Here is a 21,211-nt window from a genome sequence, read left to right as displayed (position 1 = left end):
AATTGCAGGGCTGGAAGAGACCTTAGGAAGCCATCAAATCCAGCCCTCTGTCCAAAGCAGGACCAACCCCAACTAAATCATCCCAGCCAGGACTTAGTCAGCTGGGACCTCTAGGGATGGAGAGTCTAAGGACAACAAAAGAAAGAGGGTACCTGTGTAACTGAGGCCAATTAAGTCAGGGTAGCTCATTCACTGCAGTTGATGTGGAAATGTGGATAATCAAGAGAGGAGAAATTGTTTTGGGTGCTACTGCTATTGTTTGACAATTCTTTGCAATGTCTTCTTTATATTTATCCTTGAAGTAAGATGGCAGTTATTTCCTATCCATAACAGTATTATCTGTGGTAGAACATTATTCTTCCACCTCCCCTGAAGAAACTTGCAGAACGATTAAAGGCAACGACAAAAAATACTAGGTACTAATTCTAAAATAAATAAACACAGAGAGAGAAATGTATCCTTTACTAAGATTTCCGTGTACTCTAAGGTAAGTTTGTTAAAATCAGGGACCAACAATATGCAGAAGCCAAATGTGAAATTTCTTGAAGATTTCTTGAAGGACTCTTTATAAAATCAATTTTAACTCACGAGATGATTAATGGATTTACTTGTAAAGTCCCCGAAAATTTGTTCTATATACAAAGAGTAAATGCTGTGAATGCCAGGAAGACATACTTTTTCACTTAAAAAGTTCATCAATCTGAAGAACAGACAGATAAGTATGAAGGCACTTAAAGAGGTATGAAAGAGATATGGGGCTGGAAATGGAAGGGAGATATAATAGAAAAATGGCCTGGCAAAATGCCCAAGACAGAAAGAAAGAGAAGTAGCATGTACTGCTGCAGAAGCAAAGCTGTGGAAGTAGCATACTGGAAGTGAGCTGAGGTATCCCCTGTCCTTTTAGGCTAAGTATTTGACTGTAAAGAATCCAAGAATCTAGAGACATCCCACTGTCACAACCACCATGAACTGAAATTCCCAGCATCACCATGACTGACTCAGTCACAGAGATCCCTTTAAGACTGGTACCTGATGTGTTAAAATACCACCATCTACTTGCCCTCTAGGTTACCCTATTATCCCGTTCCACTGAGTCAGAACCCCTGGTATCCTCCAGCGCCAGCACAGAGTTGGGGTCACAACCCACAGCAGAGCAACACAGACAGTGAGATCCACTCAGCTCTGAGAAGGCTCATTCATAGGATAAAAATCAATATTTTTTATTTAAATCATTTTAAGTCATCGATAAAATACTAAATTTCTCATTTTAAACTAGCAGTTACAATTAAATCTCATTACTAATATGCTACACTTACAGTCTCGAAAAAATGAATTAATTGCTCTAGACAGAGAATAAGAGAATCCTAGGGCTGGAAGAAACCTCAGAAGTCATCGAGTTCAGCTCCCTGCCCAAAGCAGGACCAATCAGTGGCCTCATCAGTGACAAATAAAGGGGAATAATCACTTTTCTAGATCTGCTGGAAATGCTTCTCTTAACACATGCTAATTTTCCAATAGCCCTCTTGGCTACAAGGGCACACTGTTGACTTAGGTCCAACTTCTCAACTACTGTAATCCCCAGGTCCTTTACTGCTCAACTGCTACTTAGCCAGTCGGTCCCCAGCCTGTAACTGTGCTTGGGATTTTTCCATCCCAATTGCAGAACTCTGCATTTGTCCTTGTTGAACCTCATCAGATTTATTTTGGCCCAATCCTCCACTTTGTGTAGATCACTCTGGACCCTATCCCTGCCTTCCAATGTATCTGCCTCTCCCCCTAGCTTAGTGTCATTCACAAACTTGCTGAGGGTGCAATCTATCCCCTCATCCAGGTCATTAATAAAGATGTTGAACAAACCCATTTTAAGTCTGTCAAGCCAACTACAAGCCCATGCTTCTTGAAAGTTCTAAAGCTTCAGAGGGGGAGCCGAGTTAGTCTGTAACAAGAAAAACTTAAAACAACAAATAGTCTAGTAGCACCTTTAAAACTAACAAAATATGTAGTTGGTATCACGAGCTTTTGTGGACACAACCCACTTCTTCAGATGACTTCTTCCAACATTACGGTCATCTTCCAACACTCTGGTCATCCGAAGAAGTGGGTTGTGCCCACAAAAGCTCATGATACCATCTACATGTGTTGTTAGTCTTTCAGGTGCAACTAGACTGTTGTTTTTTTAAGGGTTTTTTTTTTTAAGTTCTAGTCTTTCAATTTCTGTTTCTCAGCAGAATAAAGCAATATGCAAAGAAAGACACAAGCTGAATATTATTGTTTTTGTTCTGTGCTTATATGGCGGTGGACCTGGGTCAAGCACAGCAGAGGAATTAGTTAAGACACGGCCTTAAACACAGAGACACAAAATATAGGAAAGGACGAAGGCAGCACAGAAAGAAATAGTGAAGCAGATTGGAAAGAAAAATGGAAGGTATTATTCATCAGATACAGTTTTCTATATTCTCCCAGACTTTTGAGACAGAAAAATTGTCATGGTTTCTGCTCATAAGAAAGACTCTATCTGGGAATATTTTGACAAAATCTATTCCCTGAGTAAAAAGGAAAATGTGTCAAGTGTAAGCAGTGCAAAAAGACAATGCAGGGGCTAGTTGAAAGAATGAAATCTAATAAGGAAAACTGCTTAGTGGGTGTGATGATGTGGATGAAGATGTGAATTATACATCATTTTTCAAGATTTTCTACATGCCTTTTACCATAAGTGCGATTTAACAAGTATAGTGCCAAGCTGTTTGGGTATGTTGGATGTTACTAAAAAACACCAAAAAACGTTTAGCTTAGCTAAACCCTATGGCTTGTTTAATTAGTTAACTAGGTTTACAATGTATCAGGTATGTATACAGTACAGAAACTTGCAGGAAGAGAAATCTAGAGTTACCAGTCACCAGTGATTGTCATTTTCTTACTTTATATTATATAAGGCATGCCCCTCGTTTTGGAATAGGATAGCCACAGACCATAAGGATGATGTGATTATTCTCTATTTTACTTCAGCATAACTCAGCGTTTCCAAGGGAACCCCATCCTATATTTGTTTTATCAAAAAACAGAGGTGCCTGTGAGTTCAATGGGACTTACTCCAAAATTAAGTGCACTCTAAGCTAGGGATGTTAGTGTGAAATTGAAAAGTTGTGTAACCACATGAAATTTTAACAGTTACACAACTATTCAATAGTCCTTAGAGGCAGGGCCACCACCCAGTGCACTCCCAGCCCAACTCCCAGGGAGCCCCCAGCCACCTTGCGGGGCAGCAGGTAGGAGGTGATTTTCAAAAGGAGTTGATTTGAAAAACTGGCTCCCGCCTGCTGCCTCTGTTACAGAGGCAGCAGCTCCTGTCTGTGGGGAGCTTAGCAGATAGGGGCTGCTGCCATGCTATCTAACTCCCCTCTGACTTTTTAACCGGCTTCCTCTCAGTACCAGCTCCTGCCTTTCCCCCTCCTCCCGCCTCTGTAGGAGACAGCAAGGGGGGATGACAGGTCAGTCTGCAGAGCCAGCACGTGCAGGAAGCCTGCTCAAAAGCCCGTCCCCCTCACCCTCCACACTACTGTCTCTATTAGAGGCAGCTGCGCCGTGGGCGGGGGGAGAAGAGGTGGATCCGGTAAGCCAGCTCCTCATGAGCACCAGCTCCTGCTCCTCCCCTTGCAGAAAGGGGGGGGTACGTGTAGTCGAGAAGATTAACCAATAAGATGGGGCTTATTGGTTAATTGTGTAGTTGTCTTCATGTTGACATCCGTACTCTAAACACAGTCTTTGCTTTTTTGGGAATTTGGAATCAGATCTGCATCCTTGCTGAAAAAAAATGTAAATGATAAACTGAATAATAGAGTGAGGAACTGAGAAGAACAGCTATTCTAAATCATTTTTTAATTTTGTTTCAGGATCCCTTTAAGCATAAGAGACTTAAACTGTTTCTCTGGATCATCTGTTGGTACTTTTTGCAGCATTGCTGCAACTAAAACACATTTCAGACAAAAACTAAATATTATTAGCAAGCAAAAGACTTCAATTATATAGTAAAACCAACAAGACACCATAGATAAAAAGATTACTAAGTTCATTTATGCCACAAATTCTCCTTTTCACATTGTTAACATCATCTTCACTGACATGGTTGTGTCCATATAGCCAGGATACACACCACCTGGTAGAGCAGACATTGGGGGAAGGTTGCTAGATACACTATACGACAGTAGTCTCCAACCTTTTTAAACACAAGATCACTTTTTGAATTTAAGTGCAATCCAAGATCTACCTCAAACCCAAATACCCTGGCCCCGCCTTGTTTGTGCCCCTTATTTGAGGCGCCGTCCCTGCTCACTTTGTACTCCCTCCCTCCCTTCTCCAACCTCACTCACTTTCACTAGGCTGGGGCAGAGCGTTGAGGTGCAGGCTCCGGTCTTGGACTAAGGGATCTGCAGAGTGAGAGGGGTTCTGAGATGACCTTAGGGAAGGCACCTTAGTTCTAGGTGCAGGCTCTGGGATGGCGTTCAGATGCAGGGATGCGCAGAGTTAGGGCAGGGGCTTTGGGTGTAGAAGGGGGTTCATGACTGGGGCAGAAGTTCAGGATGTGGGCTCCAGCAGGACACCGCTTACCTCTGGTGGCTCCTGGGTTGTGGTACAGTGGGGATAAGGCAGGATCACCCCTGCCCTGGCCATGCATCACTCCCAAAAGCAGCCAGCAAACTCCATCCCAAGTCCTGTTGTGACCCCTCTCTGCTCTGTGGAGACAGGATGCAGAGTGGGAGGAGGGCACCTTGACATCAGCACCCTCCTCTCCCTTCCCTGCTCTGCACAGCAAGCAGGACACTCCCTGGAGATGCTAGGGGACAGCTCCAAGGCAAAGGGCAGGAGATGCGCAGCAGTGGGGGGAGGAGCAGCTGAAGTGCCCACACTTGATAGCTTCTTGGCCAAACCAGTTAGGAACAGCTGTCAGAGGCTCCAAAATCCACCAGTAGATCCTGATCTATTGGTTGGTGACCACTGCTGTATGAGAAGTAATTTGAACAGTGTGGAAGAAATACTGAAGTGAAATTTGCTAGTTTAAGCCTTGAAGGGTGGGGAAATGTACACAATAATCACATAATATATGCCTATGTGACAACAGAAGATGGGGTTGCATATCTTTCAGAAACAAATACATCGGGAAATGCACACACAACAGAATATTTAAAAGAAGTGGCAGAGACAGATATAATAAACTGTGAATAAAAATTCAGCTAAGACATGCACAGTTTTGTCATGGACACTACTGCAAACATGGCAAAGATGGGAAAATACCTAGAAGAAGAAACAGAAGTGTGCTCCTTAGTAACATTTAATATATCTATCTTTTATTCAATGACTAAAGTACATCTTCTCTGGGTATAAAATAAAATGCTGTTGAAGTCACAAAATACCTCCATAACAACCATTTTGATTCAACTTCACTGAAGAAAGTGGGAGGATCCAAATTAACTTGCTCTCAAAATGTTCGATCAAATTCTATGGTTGTTTTGAACAATTTGTTAAGAATTGGCCTGTTCTCATAAAACATTGTAAAGAAAACCATGATTAAATATATGGAAGTAACTCAACCAAAGTATCTAATATTGGATTGAAGAGGAATGTAGAGGTTATGGTCAATATACTGAAGCCTATTATCCATAGCTTTAAACAAACTTCAGAGAAATTGCTTCTGCATTGCTGACGCTGTAGAAATTTGGAAGGCACTTCAAGAGACATTGATGAAAGAAATACCTCACCAGAAAGTTAAACTGCAAGCAATAAAGAAGCAAATGGATCAAATACCAACTCCACCTCATTTTCTTGCGAACATTCTTAATCCCAAATATAAAGGTAGATGCCTAATTTCTAAAGATGCTGCTGCTGCCATGGCATGGGCACTTGAAATCCACTCCTTGGTTATGCCAGCCATAATAAGTTGCAGGGCTGGAGCAAAATCATTTAATCAGTACAAGTTTACTAATGATGTTTTGAACAAAGTCTCTCCCCTGAACTGGTGGGAATAATTAGCCAGGCACATGAGACTGAGTTCCTTCAGTTGCTAAGCCAACTTTTCACAGCAGTAGCTTCCTCTGCAGGCACAGAGAGAATATTTTTATTGTTTGGTACAGGCAGTCCCCGGGTTACATGGATCCGACTTACATCGGATCCCTACTTACAAATGGGGTAAGGCAACCCCGCACCAGCTGCTTCCCCCCAGCAGACCAGGGAGGCGCGAAGCTAGCACTCCCCCCCTCCCCCCCCAGCAGACCAGGGAGACGTGGAGCGGCTTTTCTCAGCAGACACCTCAGCTTGAGAATAAAGGACTGAGGGAAGTGAGGTGTGGGAGAATAAAACTGAGCTCTGGAGAAATGTTTGGCTCGAGTTTCCCCTACAATATGTACCAGTTCCGACTTACATACAAATTCAACTTAAGAACAAACCTACAGTCCCTATCTTGTACGTAACCCGGGGACTGCCTGTATTACTCACTCAAAGCTAAAAAACTAACTGGGAGTTGAAAAAGCCGGAAAACTCATATTTCTGTTTCAGTTTATGAATCAAAATGACAGTGGGAATGGGGAAGATGAGAGCTGGTTGCACAAGTTTTAAGGATACCATATATTTAGTGTTCTGAGGACTTGTTAGAGTTATTAATCTCAAGAAACTGTTGCAATTGCAAATGTGAAACATTTATGTAACACTTAAGTTTTAATTTAATAAAATGTAAATGCTATTGAATTTGTGTGTGAGAGTTTTTACCATTTATAATGTATTGCTACTGCACCTGCAGCTTGACACGAGTAATGAGTATTATGTTCTAATCCAGCAATATAAAAAAATTACACAAAGTATGCACTCTTAGATGTTGTAAAATGCTGTTCTGAGTTGTAAATGAACATGTTTTAGTAATCACATTTGCACCACTGTTTAAGAAATATGGGAAGAAATATCAGTAGGAAACTTGATTGAAATCAGCGATTTAAACTGCGTCGATTTAAATCATTTCACCTTGGACAGGGACTTGACACAGCACCCAGGTGCCTACCTCCAATGGGATCAAAACCATAGATAAATCTGTCTTACTCTGCATAATAGTTTTACACAGATCAAGTTCATAGGTTCGTCCCCTTTATCAATGAAAGAGATATGCACAACTGTTGTTCCTTCTCAGGTAACAATTATTTATACTGGGTATGATAATAAGCAAAAGTGATGTTATTAAATACAAAAAGTAGGATTTAAGTGATTGTAAGCGAGGACAGATCAAAGTAAGTTATTTAGCCAAATAAAACAAACATGACAGCTAAGCTTAATACTCAAAGGGCATGTTAACACTAGGAAATTATTTCAAAATAACTTACTTCGAAATAACAACTCCCAAAATAACTATTTTGAAATAGCGTGTCCACACTACATGGAAGCCTCGAAATTAATCCAAGACAGGCTCCCTTAATGTGGACACGCTACCTTGACTTAGCACTGGGGAAGTACTGGGGAGTAATTATTTTGAATTACTCTGTGGAGTACTTATTTCAAAAAAGCAGCAGTGGAGCTTCCACACTACTACTATTTCAAAATAAGTGTTATTCCTCGTGGAAAGCAGGAGTTATTATTTCGAATTAAGCAGCCTGTTATTTTCAAACAACAGGCTTGGTACTGTGGGTGCTTCACCTGTTATTTCGAAACAAGTAGACCAGGGCTAAGAGACTTGTTACATGCAATCTCTTACCCAAACAATAGCTCTAATCAGCTTTTGTCACAAGCTGGGAAACCTCCAGCCTGATCTTTCCCTCTGTTCAATCTTAGATGTTTCCAGCAGTCATTGTAGATTGGAAATCAAGAGTGTTCTGTGTTTGGTTTCGTGTCTTTACATCCCTTTTGCCAAAGGCAGGCACCTTTTGTGATGTTTACATTTTTTACATTTCCAGTGGAAAAGCGCAGTATCCAAAATGTGTTCCAGCATCAGGAGACCTGGCCCCTTGTGTTGGCAGAGCCAACCATAGTTCAGGATTACAAGAAGAACGAGTGTAATTTGCATAAATAATCTTCCAGTTATGCATATTCATATTCACAAGTATATTTCCATAAATAATCTAGGGTGCAATATCAAACTGCGCGTCAAAACTACATACTGTCGCCAAGATTCAGCTGCATCTACTACTGCTAGGGTGCACCTAGACAGCATCCTTATCTTGGAATAAGCTATGCAATTTGTGCTATGCAAATTGTGTAGCTTATTTCAAATGTATTTCTAAATTGCTTATTTTGAAATTTGACGCTGTCTACCCAGTGCCAAATTTCAAAATAACGCACTATTTCAAGACATCACTTAGCCCTCATGGAATGAGGGTTACAGGGATGCCGGAATAGCGCGCCCATCATTTCGAAATCTATTTGAAATCTATTTCAAAATAACAGGCACATGTAAAAGACATGGAATAGCTATTTTGGGATACCTCTTGTATCCCAAAATAGCTCCACTGTGTAGACATACCTCTATTCTTCAGATAAGATAGTGACACACTTGTATCACTATCACCATGCTACTTGTGCAGTTCTTAAACAGAAATGTAGATTCTTTCAGATGTGAGTTATTGTGACTGTTTAATCCACAATTATTTGAATTACACATCTGGTTTTAATTTTATCTTCATAGAACAGAAACAGGAGAATAAAAATGTATTTTAAAGCTGCTCACTAAGATGTATATCCAACACATCAAAAAAAACCCAGAAAGGACTGCCAGGTTTCAAAGAGAATATAGCAAAATATAGATATGAATCTGACATCAAATAGAACTAAATATGCAGCGTTTACATTAACATTCCTTAGAATGTCTCAGAAATAACTTTCTTTTTGTGTTTTTTAAAATAAAAAGAATACTTTGTTCTTTATCATCTGCTTTCAACTCTAATAATACTCAATCAATAACAGGGTCACATTCCATATTTTAAGATTAGAGGATTGTTAGTTGCAGTGGAAGAATAGTTTACTGACAAAAAACCCATGTCCAAACTAAAATATTGTGTAAGCTACATAAAAACAAGTATTGCTATAAAACATTTTGACAGTATCGTTTCTACTGCACAAGAACTTCGGGGACCCACAAGACTGGAAAAGATAGATTAAACACCAACAAACACGCAAAGAGAAAATTTTACTGTATACATACTACTGCTAAAATCTCAACAACACTATTTTGAAAGCAGCAAAAGATAACCATAAGACCCTGCAGAATCCAGGCTCCTATGGTTATCTTTTGGTGCTTTCAAAATAGTATTGATGAGATTTTTGCAGTAGTTTGATTACAACAAAATTCTCTCTATGTGTTTCTGTTGGTGAGACAGATATAAATAAAACTGTTTATCCTAGTTTAGTAAGATTCTGAATTATAAGTGTTTGTGAACCACAGTACCATAAAACATAGAAAAAAAACTAATGAAAGCTGAGTCAAAATAAACAAACCATATTTCTTTAAAATTATTGCTCAGCGTTTTTTGGAAGTGACGACTAATGAGAAGGCATTATAATGTTACAACTACTAGTGTTTTTCTAATTAACCAGAATTACCAACACCACATCAGAACACAGAGACATCTTTAACTTGATTTACTGACTCTGTTGGCTGAGTATAAATACTTCATATGAAAAAGACTGAAAAGAATTATAATTTCAAAACTCACTGTATTCTTTGAGATACCACATGAAAAGAGCCACAGCACTTTTAGCCATGTTTGAGTTGCTTACTCTTGAACTTATATACAGAATGATTTGTATCCAAGAAATCCAAAATGCAACTCTGTCAAAAACATTGGGCTATTGTTGCAAGGTGCCATCCCAGAAAATGCCTCCTTATGGCATAGTATTGCATTCTCAAGTCCTGAAAGAAACATTCCCCTTCTTGGGATCTAATCAACTGAGTATGAAGCAGACTTTGGTCACTCAAGACCGCACCTGTCCTTCTGGGGGCTTACAATTCACCTGTGTTCGAAGGGGCCAGGTTTCTGCTTCTCCCTGACGCAAAGTGCTCTGCCAATACAACTGCAGCCACTAGCCTGTCGGGTGAGTCTTTCCCACAGGTCTCCTCCAGCCCTGGTCCCTGCAATTTCAAACTCTTCCTTAAGGGATTCCACAGTCCTCATGGGACTGTATGGCATTTCAAGCTGGCATCCTCAGCTCACCAATATCTGGTTTCATCCCCATTCCACAGAGTCTCCCTTAATCATAGGACTTGTGGCCTTCTTCCCCTTAGTTCAGAGCCTTCAAACCCTCCTTCTTGGTGTTACATTTAGTTCAGGCAGGCTTCCTTCCTTATGCCATTTTCCTCCCCAAGCTGTCTGCCCTCTTTCTCCCTCAAGACTGGGCTTTAACTGTTCACTAACACATCATTAACACATGATTCCAAACTACCAGATTGTCTGCCACTCTCCTGAACCCTTGTTTCCTTAAAGCCCGTGTCATGAAACAGGGTTGGCTGGCCCCCATACTCCCTAAGGGGAGAGACCACCTTTACAGCTGTACGCTATATATGTATTTTTAAAAATGACTAAAGACCTCATTATGTAGAAAATGAATAGACAGTTACATTCAGGGGTGGCGCATCCATATAGGCGAACTAGGCAGTCAACTAGGGCGCCAATTTAAATGGGGCGCCAAATGGTGGTGCAATATCATTGAGGGGTTTGGAGGTTGGGGGAGCCAATTGCATGGTTAGCCTAGGGCACCAGTTGCTGGCAGATAGTCTAGGGTCGCCCCTGGCTAAAACCAAGCAATAAATAACATGAAGCCTGTGGCTGCAGTCAAAATTCTCAACTAAAACTGTATCTCATTCTACCTTGTTTTTAAATAACCAAAATCAGAAAAAGTAAAGAAAAACTGCATAGAAAAGGGAAAGTCAAGGAAGCAACACTTACAATTTAAAATGTAGCGCCGCAGCGATCCCAGACCCAGCACGAGCTAAGATTGAGCCAGACTTGCTCAGTCCCAGTTCACGCCTGGTCCAGCAGTCACTGTCCACGAGGGCCGCTCCAAAGGACGCAGAGCAGCTGATAGAAGCAGCAGCGCAGGGAGGGCAGGCAGCATCGTAGAGATAGTGATAAGGGAACCAGCTTTTAAGCCGGCTCCCCCGAGCACCGGCTCCTACATCCCCCTCCCGTTGCTGCCCCTGATACAAAGGCAGCAAAGGGGGGGAGGGAATACAAGTAGTCAATTCAACTACTTGCTTACACCCCTAGCCTGGATCTGGCCTCCAAGCTCTCCCAATCCCCCATCCCTGAAGAGCCCATGCTGATGCTCCAGCTCTCTGGCCATCCCCTGCCCTCCCGCCCTGGTGCTTGAGCACACAATCTACTAGCCTGCCCCTCCCCCAGACTCTGGTGTTTAAGGGGAATGTAAGGAGTGTCTCTCCTCAGTTGGGAGCTGTCTCAGTTAGCAGGGTTTTTTTCCTCTTCTCACTTGTGTGCGGCCCTGACTGTTTTTAACTTGGATCAGCAGCCTCTGACCCAAAAAAGGTTCCCCGCCCTTGCTGTAACTAATTTTAAACAAGGTAGTGGGAGCAGCAACAGCAGATGTGCAAACTAGCCACCCCAGTAGAAGCCTGCCAGGCACCCTATACATGTAGTTGGGTAGCTAGCTCACAGCAGAGTCCATGCCATCCCATCTTCACTGCTATTGTTATTCGTGCTAGCCTGCCAAACCTGCAATTATAGCTTTAAGTGGAGACATACCCTAAGACATTTGTTTTGGAAGGCAGGCAAGCTATCATAATAACTGCAGCTCCCAATGGTATTTACTTTGAAAATGTTCTGCAATATCAATGTAACATGTGAACAACACTGATAAAGCACAGTTAAAGAGCTTTACAGATAATATTTAGAGCCCCAACCAGGTTTTTCGCAAGCAGAATTCCTGCTTAGGCTTCACTCAAGTATACAGGGTGGTGCAATATAAAACCTTGAGGACACAGGAAACCATATTTTTTTTAATTAACAACAATGAAGGACACTGACATGAGAGCCCAGATTGGGAGATGGGGTGACAGAGTGGTTGTATTTTTTTCTCATTTTTGCTTTCCTCATTATAGCAAAAACACTGAGAAACAAACAAAAAAAACCCCTAACCTAACAGATCCTCACTAAACATTGCTAAACTATCAAATCCTCATTACCAGTTTCAAGTCCTATAACACAGACCAATTCTTGCCAGTATAGGTTTCCCAATTGAAATGATTTTAAAGCTCCCCTCTTTAACCTATGGTAAAATTCAAATGGATAAACACCTGGAATGAGATTAACAATACAATAATATTTGGGGATACTATTATATTCCAAAACTCAAAACTTTCATTATTTGTACCATACAGGCAAATGAGGGCTGGATTACACCAACAGGAATCATGCCTACCAAGGGGAAACCCTATTCAAGTTCCACACCTACATAATTCTGTTAAATTCCTTTGTCTTCACTTCCAACTAGTGTGCTATTGTAGAGCTCTAGTTTTCTCGAACAGAAATCCACATAATGTTCAATCATTGCTTCATTTTTAATTAAAGATAAGTTTATGCCCAGACTAATAGTATTGTAATAAATGTTGAAATCAAGCTGAAATGTTTGTTTTAGAAGTGGCAGACAAATATTGCAGTAAAAGCAGGAAGTCAATAAACATATTCCTGTTAAATTTTAAAATGTTGAGATAAATGAGTAAAGAAGTACTTTTACAATCAACATACAGCTGAGATCTCTAAATAGTGAACTTTATTATTTGTATTAACTACATATTTAACGAGCAATTTCAAATAATTTTAATATAAGGTAATTTAAATAAGAATCTGTGTTTTTTTTTAATTTCACAAGACTCAGAAGTCTGACAAGAATAAACATTGGTTGAGTCAGACGACAGATTTTGATTTTCCTGGACAGTATTTCTCCATCAAAACAGAAACAAGCAACATTATTATGTCATGAAAGCAACTTTGTGGCTGGTTACTTCTTGAGATTTCTACTTTCAATTTTTATCACCACTGGATTCTGATTAACTGTCTAGTAATCTGACAGGGTGACAAATTCCTTCCACATTACATCAGACAAACAAAACCCTTTTATTATTGACTTAGCCCATCCTATTTCATTTCACCAGAAATTAAAAGCTAGTAAATAACCCTATGCCAAGCTCCTAAAATTATTCTTTATAAAGAAAACAGCCTGAAAAATTGAGTCTTTTCTTGTTTGCATGGCAAAGAATCAGTATTAAATATATTTATAAAGATACAGATTCAGCAATGAATTCATATACTATAGTAATAGAAATGTAGCCGTGTTAGTCTGGGGTAGTTGAAGCAAAATGCAGGACAATGTAGCACTTTAAAGACTAACAAGATGGTTTATTAGATGATGAGCTTTCGTGGGCCAGACCCACTTCCTCAGATCAAATAGTGGAAGAAAGTAGTCACAACCATATATACCAAAGGATACAATTAAAAAAATGAACAAATATGAAAAGGACAAATCACATTGCAGAACAGAAGGGGGATGCGGGGGGGGAGGGAGGGGGCTATGAAAAGGACAAATCACATTGCAGAACAGAAGGGGGACCCTCCCCCCCCCCCCGCATCCCCCTTCTGTTCTGCAATGTGATTTGTCCTTTTCATATTTGTTCATTTTTTTAATTGTATCCTTTGGTATATATGGTTGTGACTACTTTCTTCCACTATTTGATCTGAGGAAGTGGGTCTGGCCCACGAAAGCTCATCATCTAATAAACCATCTTGTTAGTCTTTAAAGTGCTACATTGTCCTGCATTTTGCTTCATATACTATGTTACAGTTTGGCCAACACTCGTTATTTGAAATATATTATTTTTCAGTGTAGTTACACTTGTTCCTCTTTACAGTCTCTTTTTTTCATCCTTCTCCAAGCATCCAATCACCCTTTCTAATAAAACAACTAATTTCATCAAAGACCGATTTGAAACATGTGGTGTTAAATCAATAGTACAGCGGATGTGTACTATTACAAATTACACCTTTTCATAAATCTGGTCATATATTTAATCACCAAAACATTTTCCTTCACTTGTCAGTCCCCATCTGCCTGGAATAAGCAAGCCAAATAAAAATGGTTTTGCTTCAGATCTAACTTCTCATTCACATTTTCTAAAATTAAAAATGTCCATATTTAGAAGGTTATGCATCCATACTACAAGACTGAGAAGATGACTGAACTGGAGTATTTGAACATAAGAGACCTATACAGGCAGTCCCCGGGTTACGTACAAGATAGGGACTGTAGGTTTGTTCTTAAGTTGAATTTGTATGTAAGTCGGAACTGGTACATATTGTAGGGGAAACTCGAGCCAAACATTTCTCCAGAGCTCAGTTTTATTCTCCCACACCTCACTTCCCTCAGTCCTTTATTCTCAAGCTGAGGTGTCTGCTGAGAAAAGCCGCTCCGCATCTCCCTGATCTGCTGGGGGGGGGGGCTAGCTTCGCGTCTCCCTGGTCTGCTGGGGGGGAAGCAGCTAGTGCGGGGTTGCCTCACCCCGTTTGTAAGTAGGGATCCGATGTAAGTCGGATCCATGTAACCCGGGGTCTGCCTGTATCAAATGTAGAAATCACAATACAAGTTTACTTGTCTACTATTCAATTTTCAGGAAGATCAGGAACATGAATGAAAAGGAACCGATACTCTCATAGGCCTTTAAAAATATATTTCATTATTATATATTACTTAATTTTATGAAACTGCCTCAAACTCTATACATCTATTAATATGGACAGGTAACTTTAATGTCATAAGACTCAGAACAACAAACAACCTCACAGGTTCCAGCTACAGAGGATAACATTAGGAGGAGCCATTCACCACAGAAGTACAGTATAAATATCTCACTGTAGTATAAATATGAAATATAAGAATATATATAGTACTGTCACCAAAATGGCAACCATTTTGGAAATTAACAAAGCAAATGCTTTTTCAGCCAAGAACAAGGTTCTAAATGAATTGCTGATGTCTAAAAATTGATATGGCAGAAAATTTACATAACAATGCGATCAACTGTCCTACGGAATGCTGTAAGCTTTCATTATTAAAAAACACACAGCAAAAGCAAAGACAATAAGAGGGAGAGATTTTTTCATCTCTATCTGAGAAACACTACCAAATACTACTTCAACGAATAAAGAGAGAGATCCATTCTATGTCAGATGGACTCCTATACTATACTGGGTACTTGATAACAAACTGGTATCAAACTGGCATATACTTGATACCAAACTGGGCGGAGTTGCAACTTCTTTGGAGGATAGGGACATAATTCAAAATGACCTTAGCAAGTTAGAGAAATGGTCAGAGGTAAACAGGATGAGGTTTAATAAAGAGAAATGCAAAGTGCTCCACTTAGGAAGGAACAATCAGTTCCATACATACAAGATGGGAAGCGACTGTCTAGGAAAGAGCATGGCAGAAAGGGATCTAGGGGTCATAGTGGACCACAAGTTGAATATGAGTCAACAGTGTGATGCTGTTGCAAAAAAAGCAAATATGATTCAAGGTTGTATCAACAGGTGTGTTGTAAGCAAAACTCGTGAAGTCATTCTGCCGCTCTACTCTGCACTAGTTAGGCCTCAGCTGGAGTCCTGTGTCCAGTTCTGGGCGCCACATTTCAAGAAAGATGTGGAGAAATTGGAAAGGGTACAGAGAAGAGTGACAAGAATGATTAAAGGTTTAGAGAACATGACCTATGAAGCCAGGCTTCATGAACTGGGCTTGTTTAGTTTGGAAAAAAGAAGATTAAGGGGGGACATGATAGCGGTTTTCAAATATCTAAAAGGGTGTCACAAGGAGGAAGGAGAAAATTTGTTCCTCTTGGTTTCTGAGGACAGGACAAGGAGTAATGGGCTTAAAGTGCAGCAGGGGAGGTTTAGATTGGACATTAGGAAAAAATTCCTAACTGTCAGGGTGGTCAAATATTGGAATAAATTGCCAAGGGAGGTGGTGGAATCTCCCTCTCTGGAGATATTTAAGAACAGGTTAGATAGACATCTGTCAGGGATGGTGTAGACGGAGCTGGGTCCTGCCTTGAGGGCGGGGGGCTGGACTCGATGACCTCTCGAGGTCCCTTCCAGTCCTATTATTCTATGATTCTATGACTCATCAATATAGTATCAGAATAACTTCCAGTAGTGCATTATGTAATGTCACTATCATCTGTCACATTTGTTTTTGTATCCACTTGGGGAAAGGCATGTGTGAAGTAGTACCTTAGTTTCTGTACCTTAACTTCTGTACCAAAGTTTCTGTAGGAAGTTTAATATTACTCTTCCATTCTGGAGTATTTACACCATTTCTAACAAACTCTCTCTCTCATTGGCAAGGACATTTGCTCAGCCTTATTCCACCCACCCACCCACCCACCCTCAGTAGTGGTCACGGAAACAGGGGTACCATTTACAGGGGGTCTAGGAGATCTGTAGCCCCTGAAGTTTGAACCCCTGAATTTAATACTTGAGGTCTGCTTAAAGCACATGCTCTAATCCCAAATATAGCTCTTAACTGCAATAGAGTCTGTGCTGCTCTCAGCTTTGCCTTTGGGGCAGGAAGTTTTTTTATAAACAGAGGAAGGCAGGGTGGTTAAGACAGCAAGAGGCTTGTCATTCAAGTTACTGAAAGATCCTTAGAAGATCATAAAAACACTGCTAGGTATTTCGCTTAAAAGATAAAAAACAAGCAGTAAAAATAAACACTTATGTGCTCTGGGAGTCTTTAATGGAACCAATACAGTTCAACTTATTCATAAATGACCTTGAAAAGATGTAAACAGTGAGGTGGCAAAATTTGCAAATGATGTAAAATTACTCAAAATATTTAAGTCCAAAGTTGACTACAAAGAGTTACAAAGGGATCTCACAAATCTGGGTGATTGGGCAACAAAATGGCAGATGGAATTTGATGTTGATAAATGCAAAGTAATACACATGGAAAAATATAATCCAATTATACATACCGAATGGTGGGGTTTAAACTAGTTGTTACCACTCAAGAAAGAGATCTCGGAATCACTGCGGATAATTCCCTGAAAACATCTATTCAAGGCTAATCAATACACAGTGGCAATCCAAAAAGCTAACAAAATACCGGGACAGTGTTCTTCTTGTAAACAAAAAAGGTGCCGGTACTCCAGGGGAAAAGTTGTTGAGCTCTGACTGGAGGTGCTGGTATTGCATCTGGAGGTGCTGGTACTGCGAACCAGGCAGTACCGTCTCAAAAAAAACACTGACTGTGAACCATTAGTAAAGGAATAGATAAAAAGACAGAACATATCATATTGCCTCCTGTGGCCAGGTCTCCCAAGCAGCAGGATGGCTTAGTGGTTAGGTCTCGGTGTTAGCAGGTGGTCCGGGGTGTAGGACTTTCGGCCACTTATCAGAGTCTGTTCCTTCAATTTGGAGCATGGTCCCAAGAGTTCAATTTCCCCCTTCTCAGAGGGGTTTTCCTTCTGGTTCTTCCCCTCTGCCCCAGAGGAAGGGGTTGCAGGCTTGCATCCTCCTACGGCCAACCCAGCAGATAGCTCTGGCTCAGGTCCTCCAGACAGCAGAATCAGCTCCCGCCTCTTCATTGGTCAGCCCCTAACTGAACTAGGTTCCCTCCTTTTAGTCTCTCTCCAAGTCTGGCATCGGCTGCAGGTAAAATGGGGTGGGGCTAATTGGGCAAAAAGGCTTTGTTTAGCCCCTGCACTGCCAGGCCCTCCTCTCACTCCCTCACATACACACGCCCATGACTCCCATTGGGGCCTGCCCCTACCCCAACTGCGTTCCATCCCTCCTGGAAAAAAAAGTCTGCATTTGCATGGGCCTTCCCAACACAATGTTGAATCCGGAAGGAGGATTGAAGGGACAGGTACCACCTCATAATTCTGGGGTTTGTCTCTTTCACTGCATGTAGCCAGTGAGGTGCATGGTCTGTGATGAAGGTAAAGTGCCTGTGCAGGAGGTAATATTGGAGTGAGTCCACTTCCCATTTCACTGCTAGCACCTCCTTTTTTATTACAGAGCAGGCTTTCTCTCTGGGAAATAGCTTCCTACTAATGTAGAAGTGCTCATTCCCTCTCATGACCTGGGAGAGAACAGCTCCTATGCCCACATCAGAGGCATGTGTCTGAGAAGTTGGGGCTGTACAAGATGGGTTTTCGACAGAGCTGGGCCTTATAGGCTTGGAAAGCTTCCTCACAAGCTTGGGTCCACTGCTTTCTGTTTGGACTCTCCTTCTTGAGGAGGTCGGTAAGTGGGGCTGCAATGGAGAAGCCTGGGATGAAGCAGTGATAGTAACCTGCTAAACTTAAGAAGTGGCGTACATGCCTTTTTGGTGATGGAGGGGCATACCGCTGGAGGGCTTGGATCTTTCTCACTAGAGGACATACAATGCCTTTCCCTAAGGGGAAGCCCAGAGAGGTGGTCTAATCCCTTCTGAGGTGGCATTTTGCAGGGTTTGCTGTCAGGCCGCCTTCCCTGAAGGACTGCAATATGGCCACCACATGTAAGTGGACCTGCCAATCACAGCTATAAATCACTATGTCATCCAAATAAGCAGCCATGTACTGACCATGGGGACACAAAATACGGTCCATCAGCCACTGGAATATGGCAGGGGCACCATGCAACCCAAAGGGCATGGTTTGGAATTGGAAGAGTCCAAAGGAGGTGGAGAAAGCTGTTTTCTCCTTGGACTCGGGTGTAAGGGGGATCTGTCAGCAGCCTTTTGTTAAGTCCAGCATGGCAAAGTACTCTGCCTCGCCTCCCCAAGCCAATCCAGCAGCTCATCCACCCAAAGCATGGGATGTGCATCAAATTTGGACACAGCATTCACCTTCCAGAAATCAATGCAAAACCAGGTGCTCCCATCATGTTTAGGGACTAAGACTATAGGGCTCTTCCAATCACTGCAGGACTCCTCAATTATCCCCAACGCTAGCATCAACTGAAGTTCTTGTTTCACCACGTCCCTCAATTTTTGGGGAAGGGCCTGGGGGTTCTCCCGGGTTCCATCTGGATGTGATGGATGGCCAGGTGAGTTCAATCTGGTTTCACCAAGAAAACAGGAGAATTTGGTGACTAACTGCTGGGCCTGAAGCTTCTGTTCAGGGGTGAGGTTGAACCCAATCTGGTCTTCTCCTGGTTTTGATGTATCCTGATCTCCTGGTTTTGATGTATCCTCCGCCTGGGGCCCCAGTTCCAGGTCTGGCGGGTAGGGTGTTATTAGTAACCCTTCCCGGGCTTTCCAGGGTTTTAAGAGATTCACATGGTAAATTTGTCACACTTTGCGCTTGTCAAGCTCATGCACCTCATAGCTTACTGGGCCCACTCGCCAAACCACCTCATGTGGTCCCTGCCAGCAGGTGAAGATTCTGGAGTCTGTACTGGGCAGCAGCAGTAGTACCTGATTCCCTGGTTGGAACTCGTGGAGTCTTGCCTGTTTGTTAGAAGTTGCCTCCTGGGCCTTTTGGGGCTGGAGGAGGTTCTCCTGAGCAAATGTACCTAGCATTTCAAGCCTCTCTTGGAGGTTAAGCACATATTACACTATGTTATTATATTGGGAGGGTTGTTCCTCCCATGTCTCCCAAACTATGTGCAAAATCCCACAGAGCTGCCTTCCATACAAGAGTTCAAAAAGCGAAAACTCTGTGGAGGCCTGAGGAACCTCCCAGACTGCGAACGTGAGAGCCGGGAGTAGCTGGTCCCGGTGGCGCACATTCATTAGAGCATAGCCTTCAGGGTCAGGCTGAAACTACTACTAGTCTGTCCGTTTGGGGTGGGAGACAAATGCCCGGAGTGTCTTCATTTTTAATAACCAGCACAGCTGCTGTGCTGTCTGGGACATAAGGTCTGTCCCCTGATCCGTTAGGATTTCCTGAGGGACTCCCGAGCAAAGATGTTCATGAGCTCAGTCACCACTTTCTTGGCACTAACGGAGCATTACGGCACAGCTTTGGGGTACCGGGTCGTGTAGTCAACTATGATGAGGATGAACTGTATCCAGCAGCACTCTTCTCCAGTGGGCCAACTATGTCCACTCCAATCTGCTCAAAGGGTACACTCATGAGCGGGAGGGGAATTATCGGGGCTTTCTCCGCTGGCCGGGGTGCCATGAGCTGACACTCTGGGCAGGAGGCACAAAAATCTGCCACCTCCCGCTGGATCCCGGGCCAAAAGAAGCAGACCAGGATCCAAGCCAGCGTCCTTTCTCTCCCCAGGTGTCCCATCATGGGGATGGCATGGGCAAGCTGCATGACCTCCCTCCGATACAGCTGAAGCATCAGGAGCTGGTGGTGCACTTCTTCTGTTTACAGGTCCTTATCTACCCAGTATAGACAGTCTCCCTGAATTTCAAAATGAGGGAAACTGTCCCACTTGATGGAGCCCCATGGTTTCCCCATTTACTTCAGCCACCTGGTCTTATGCTCTGCTCAGGGTCTCCCACAAAATCCGAGGGGCACATTAGGACTGACGATTTGGGTAACGGGGCTAGCTCCTTCTCGAACTTGCTAGAGCCTGGGTTCGCTGGGTTTGTGTTGGGCCATAGGAGGTCCCCTGCCCCAGATCCGCCACTTCCCCTACTCAGGCAAGAGTCGTGGTTTCCACTCAATTGGCTCTCAAAGACTGGGGTTGCCGTTCCATAGCAGAAGGTTTCACAACTTCTGACAGCACTTCCCTAAAACATCCCCAGTCTGCCCAGTATCAGTGGATAGGCGAGGGTTGAGGCCAGGCAAACCATTAAAGGCTCTTCACGCCTTCCTACTCGTACGGTCAGCTGGGTGCGGGGGTAGGTTTTCATGTCTCCATGGATGCACTGCAGCCTGATGGTGCTTCGAGATGGTGCAGTCTGATGGTTAGGCACATACCAGGGTCAGGGCACAACCGGAGTCAATCAGCCCGATTGCCTCTGTCCCATTTATCCATAGGGGGATGGTCAGCTTGGCAGAGTCTTGATGATGTGTACGTATTTGTGGGGTCCACAGCTTCCCGAACACTCCATGTACGGGCAGTCCCTGTATCAGTGCCCAAAGCCCCCACATGTAAAACAGGCATACTGCTCCTGGGTGGACTTTGTGAGGGGGGGATCTCCTCGAGGCACCCGGGATGATGGGCGTGGACGAGCTTCCCCAAGCCTGGGGTTGAGTAGGGGTCCTGGCTCCATGTCTGGTGGGTGCCTGGTCTCCCAA

At 42.6% G+C, this 21,211-nt stretch overlaps 1 protein-coding gene across 13 annotated transcripts in view; it reads right to left on the bottom strand.

The window, feature by feature from the left end:
* TANC2 (tetratricopeptide repeat, ankyrin repeat and coiled-coil containing 2) overlaps positions 1 to 21,211 on the bottom strand; it is a 711,362-nt gene that overhangs the window by 501,199 nt on the left and 188,952 nt on the right. The window contains exon 1 of one of the 13 annotated variants that reach the window (XM_075911629.1): positions 4,606 to 4,708. The exons of the other annotated variants lie outside the window; for them this stretch is intronic. Coding sequence (XP_075767744.1) covers positions 4,606 to 4,672 — 67 coding nt within the window. The 5' untranslated portion in view covers positions 4,673 to 4,708. Of the gene's footprint in view, positions 1 to 4,605; positions 4,709 to 21,211 lie in introns of those variants that run through there. 13 annotated transcript variants of the gene reach the window in all.

The sequence above is a fragment of the Pelodiscus sinensis genome, chromosome 29 (assembly GCF_049634645.1).
Source record: "Pelodiscus sinensis isolate JC-2024 chromosome 29, ASM4963464v1, whole genome shotgun sequence".
Taxonomy (NCBI): Eukaryota; Metazoa; Chordata; order Testudines; family Trionychidae; genus Pelodiscus; species Pelodiscus sinensis.
Note: the sequence above shows the minus strand (reverse complement) of the source record. Positions and strands in the feature narration are given on the sequence as shown.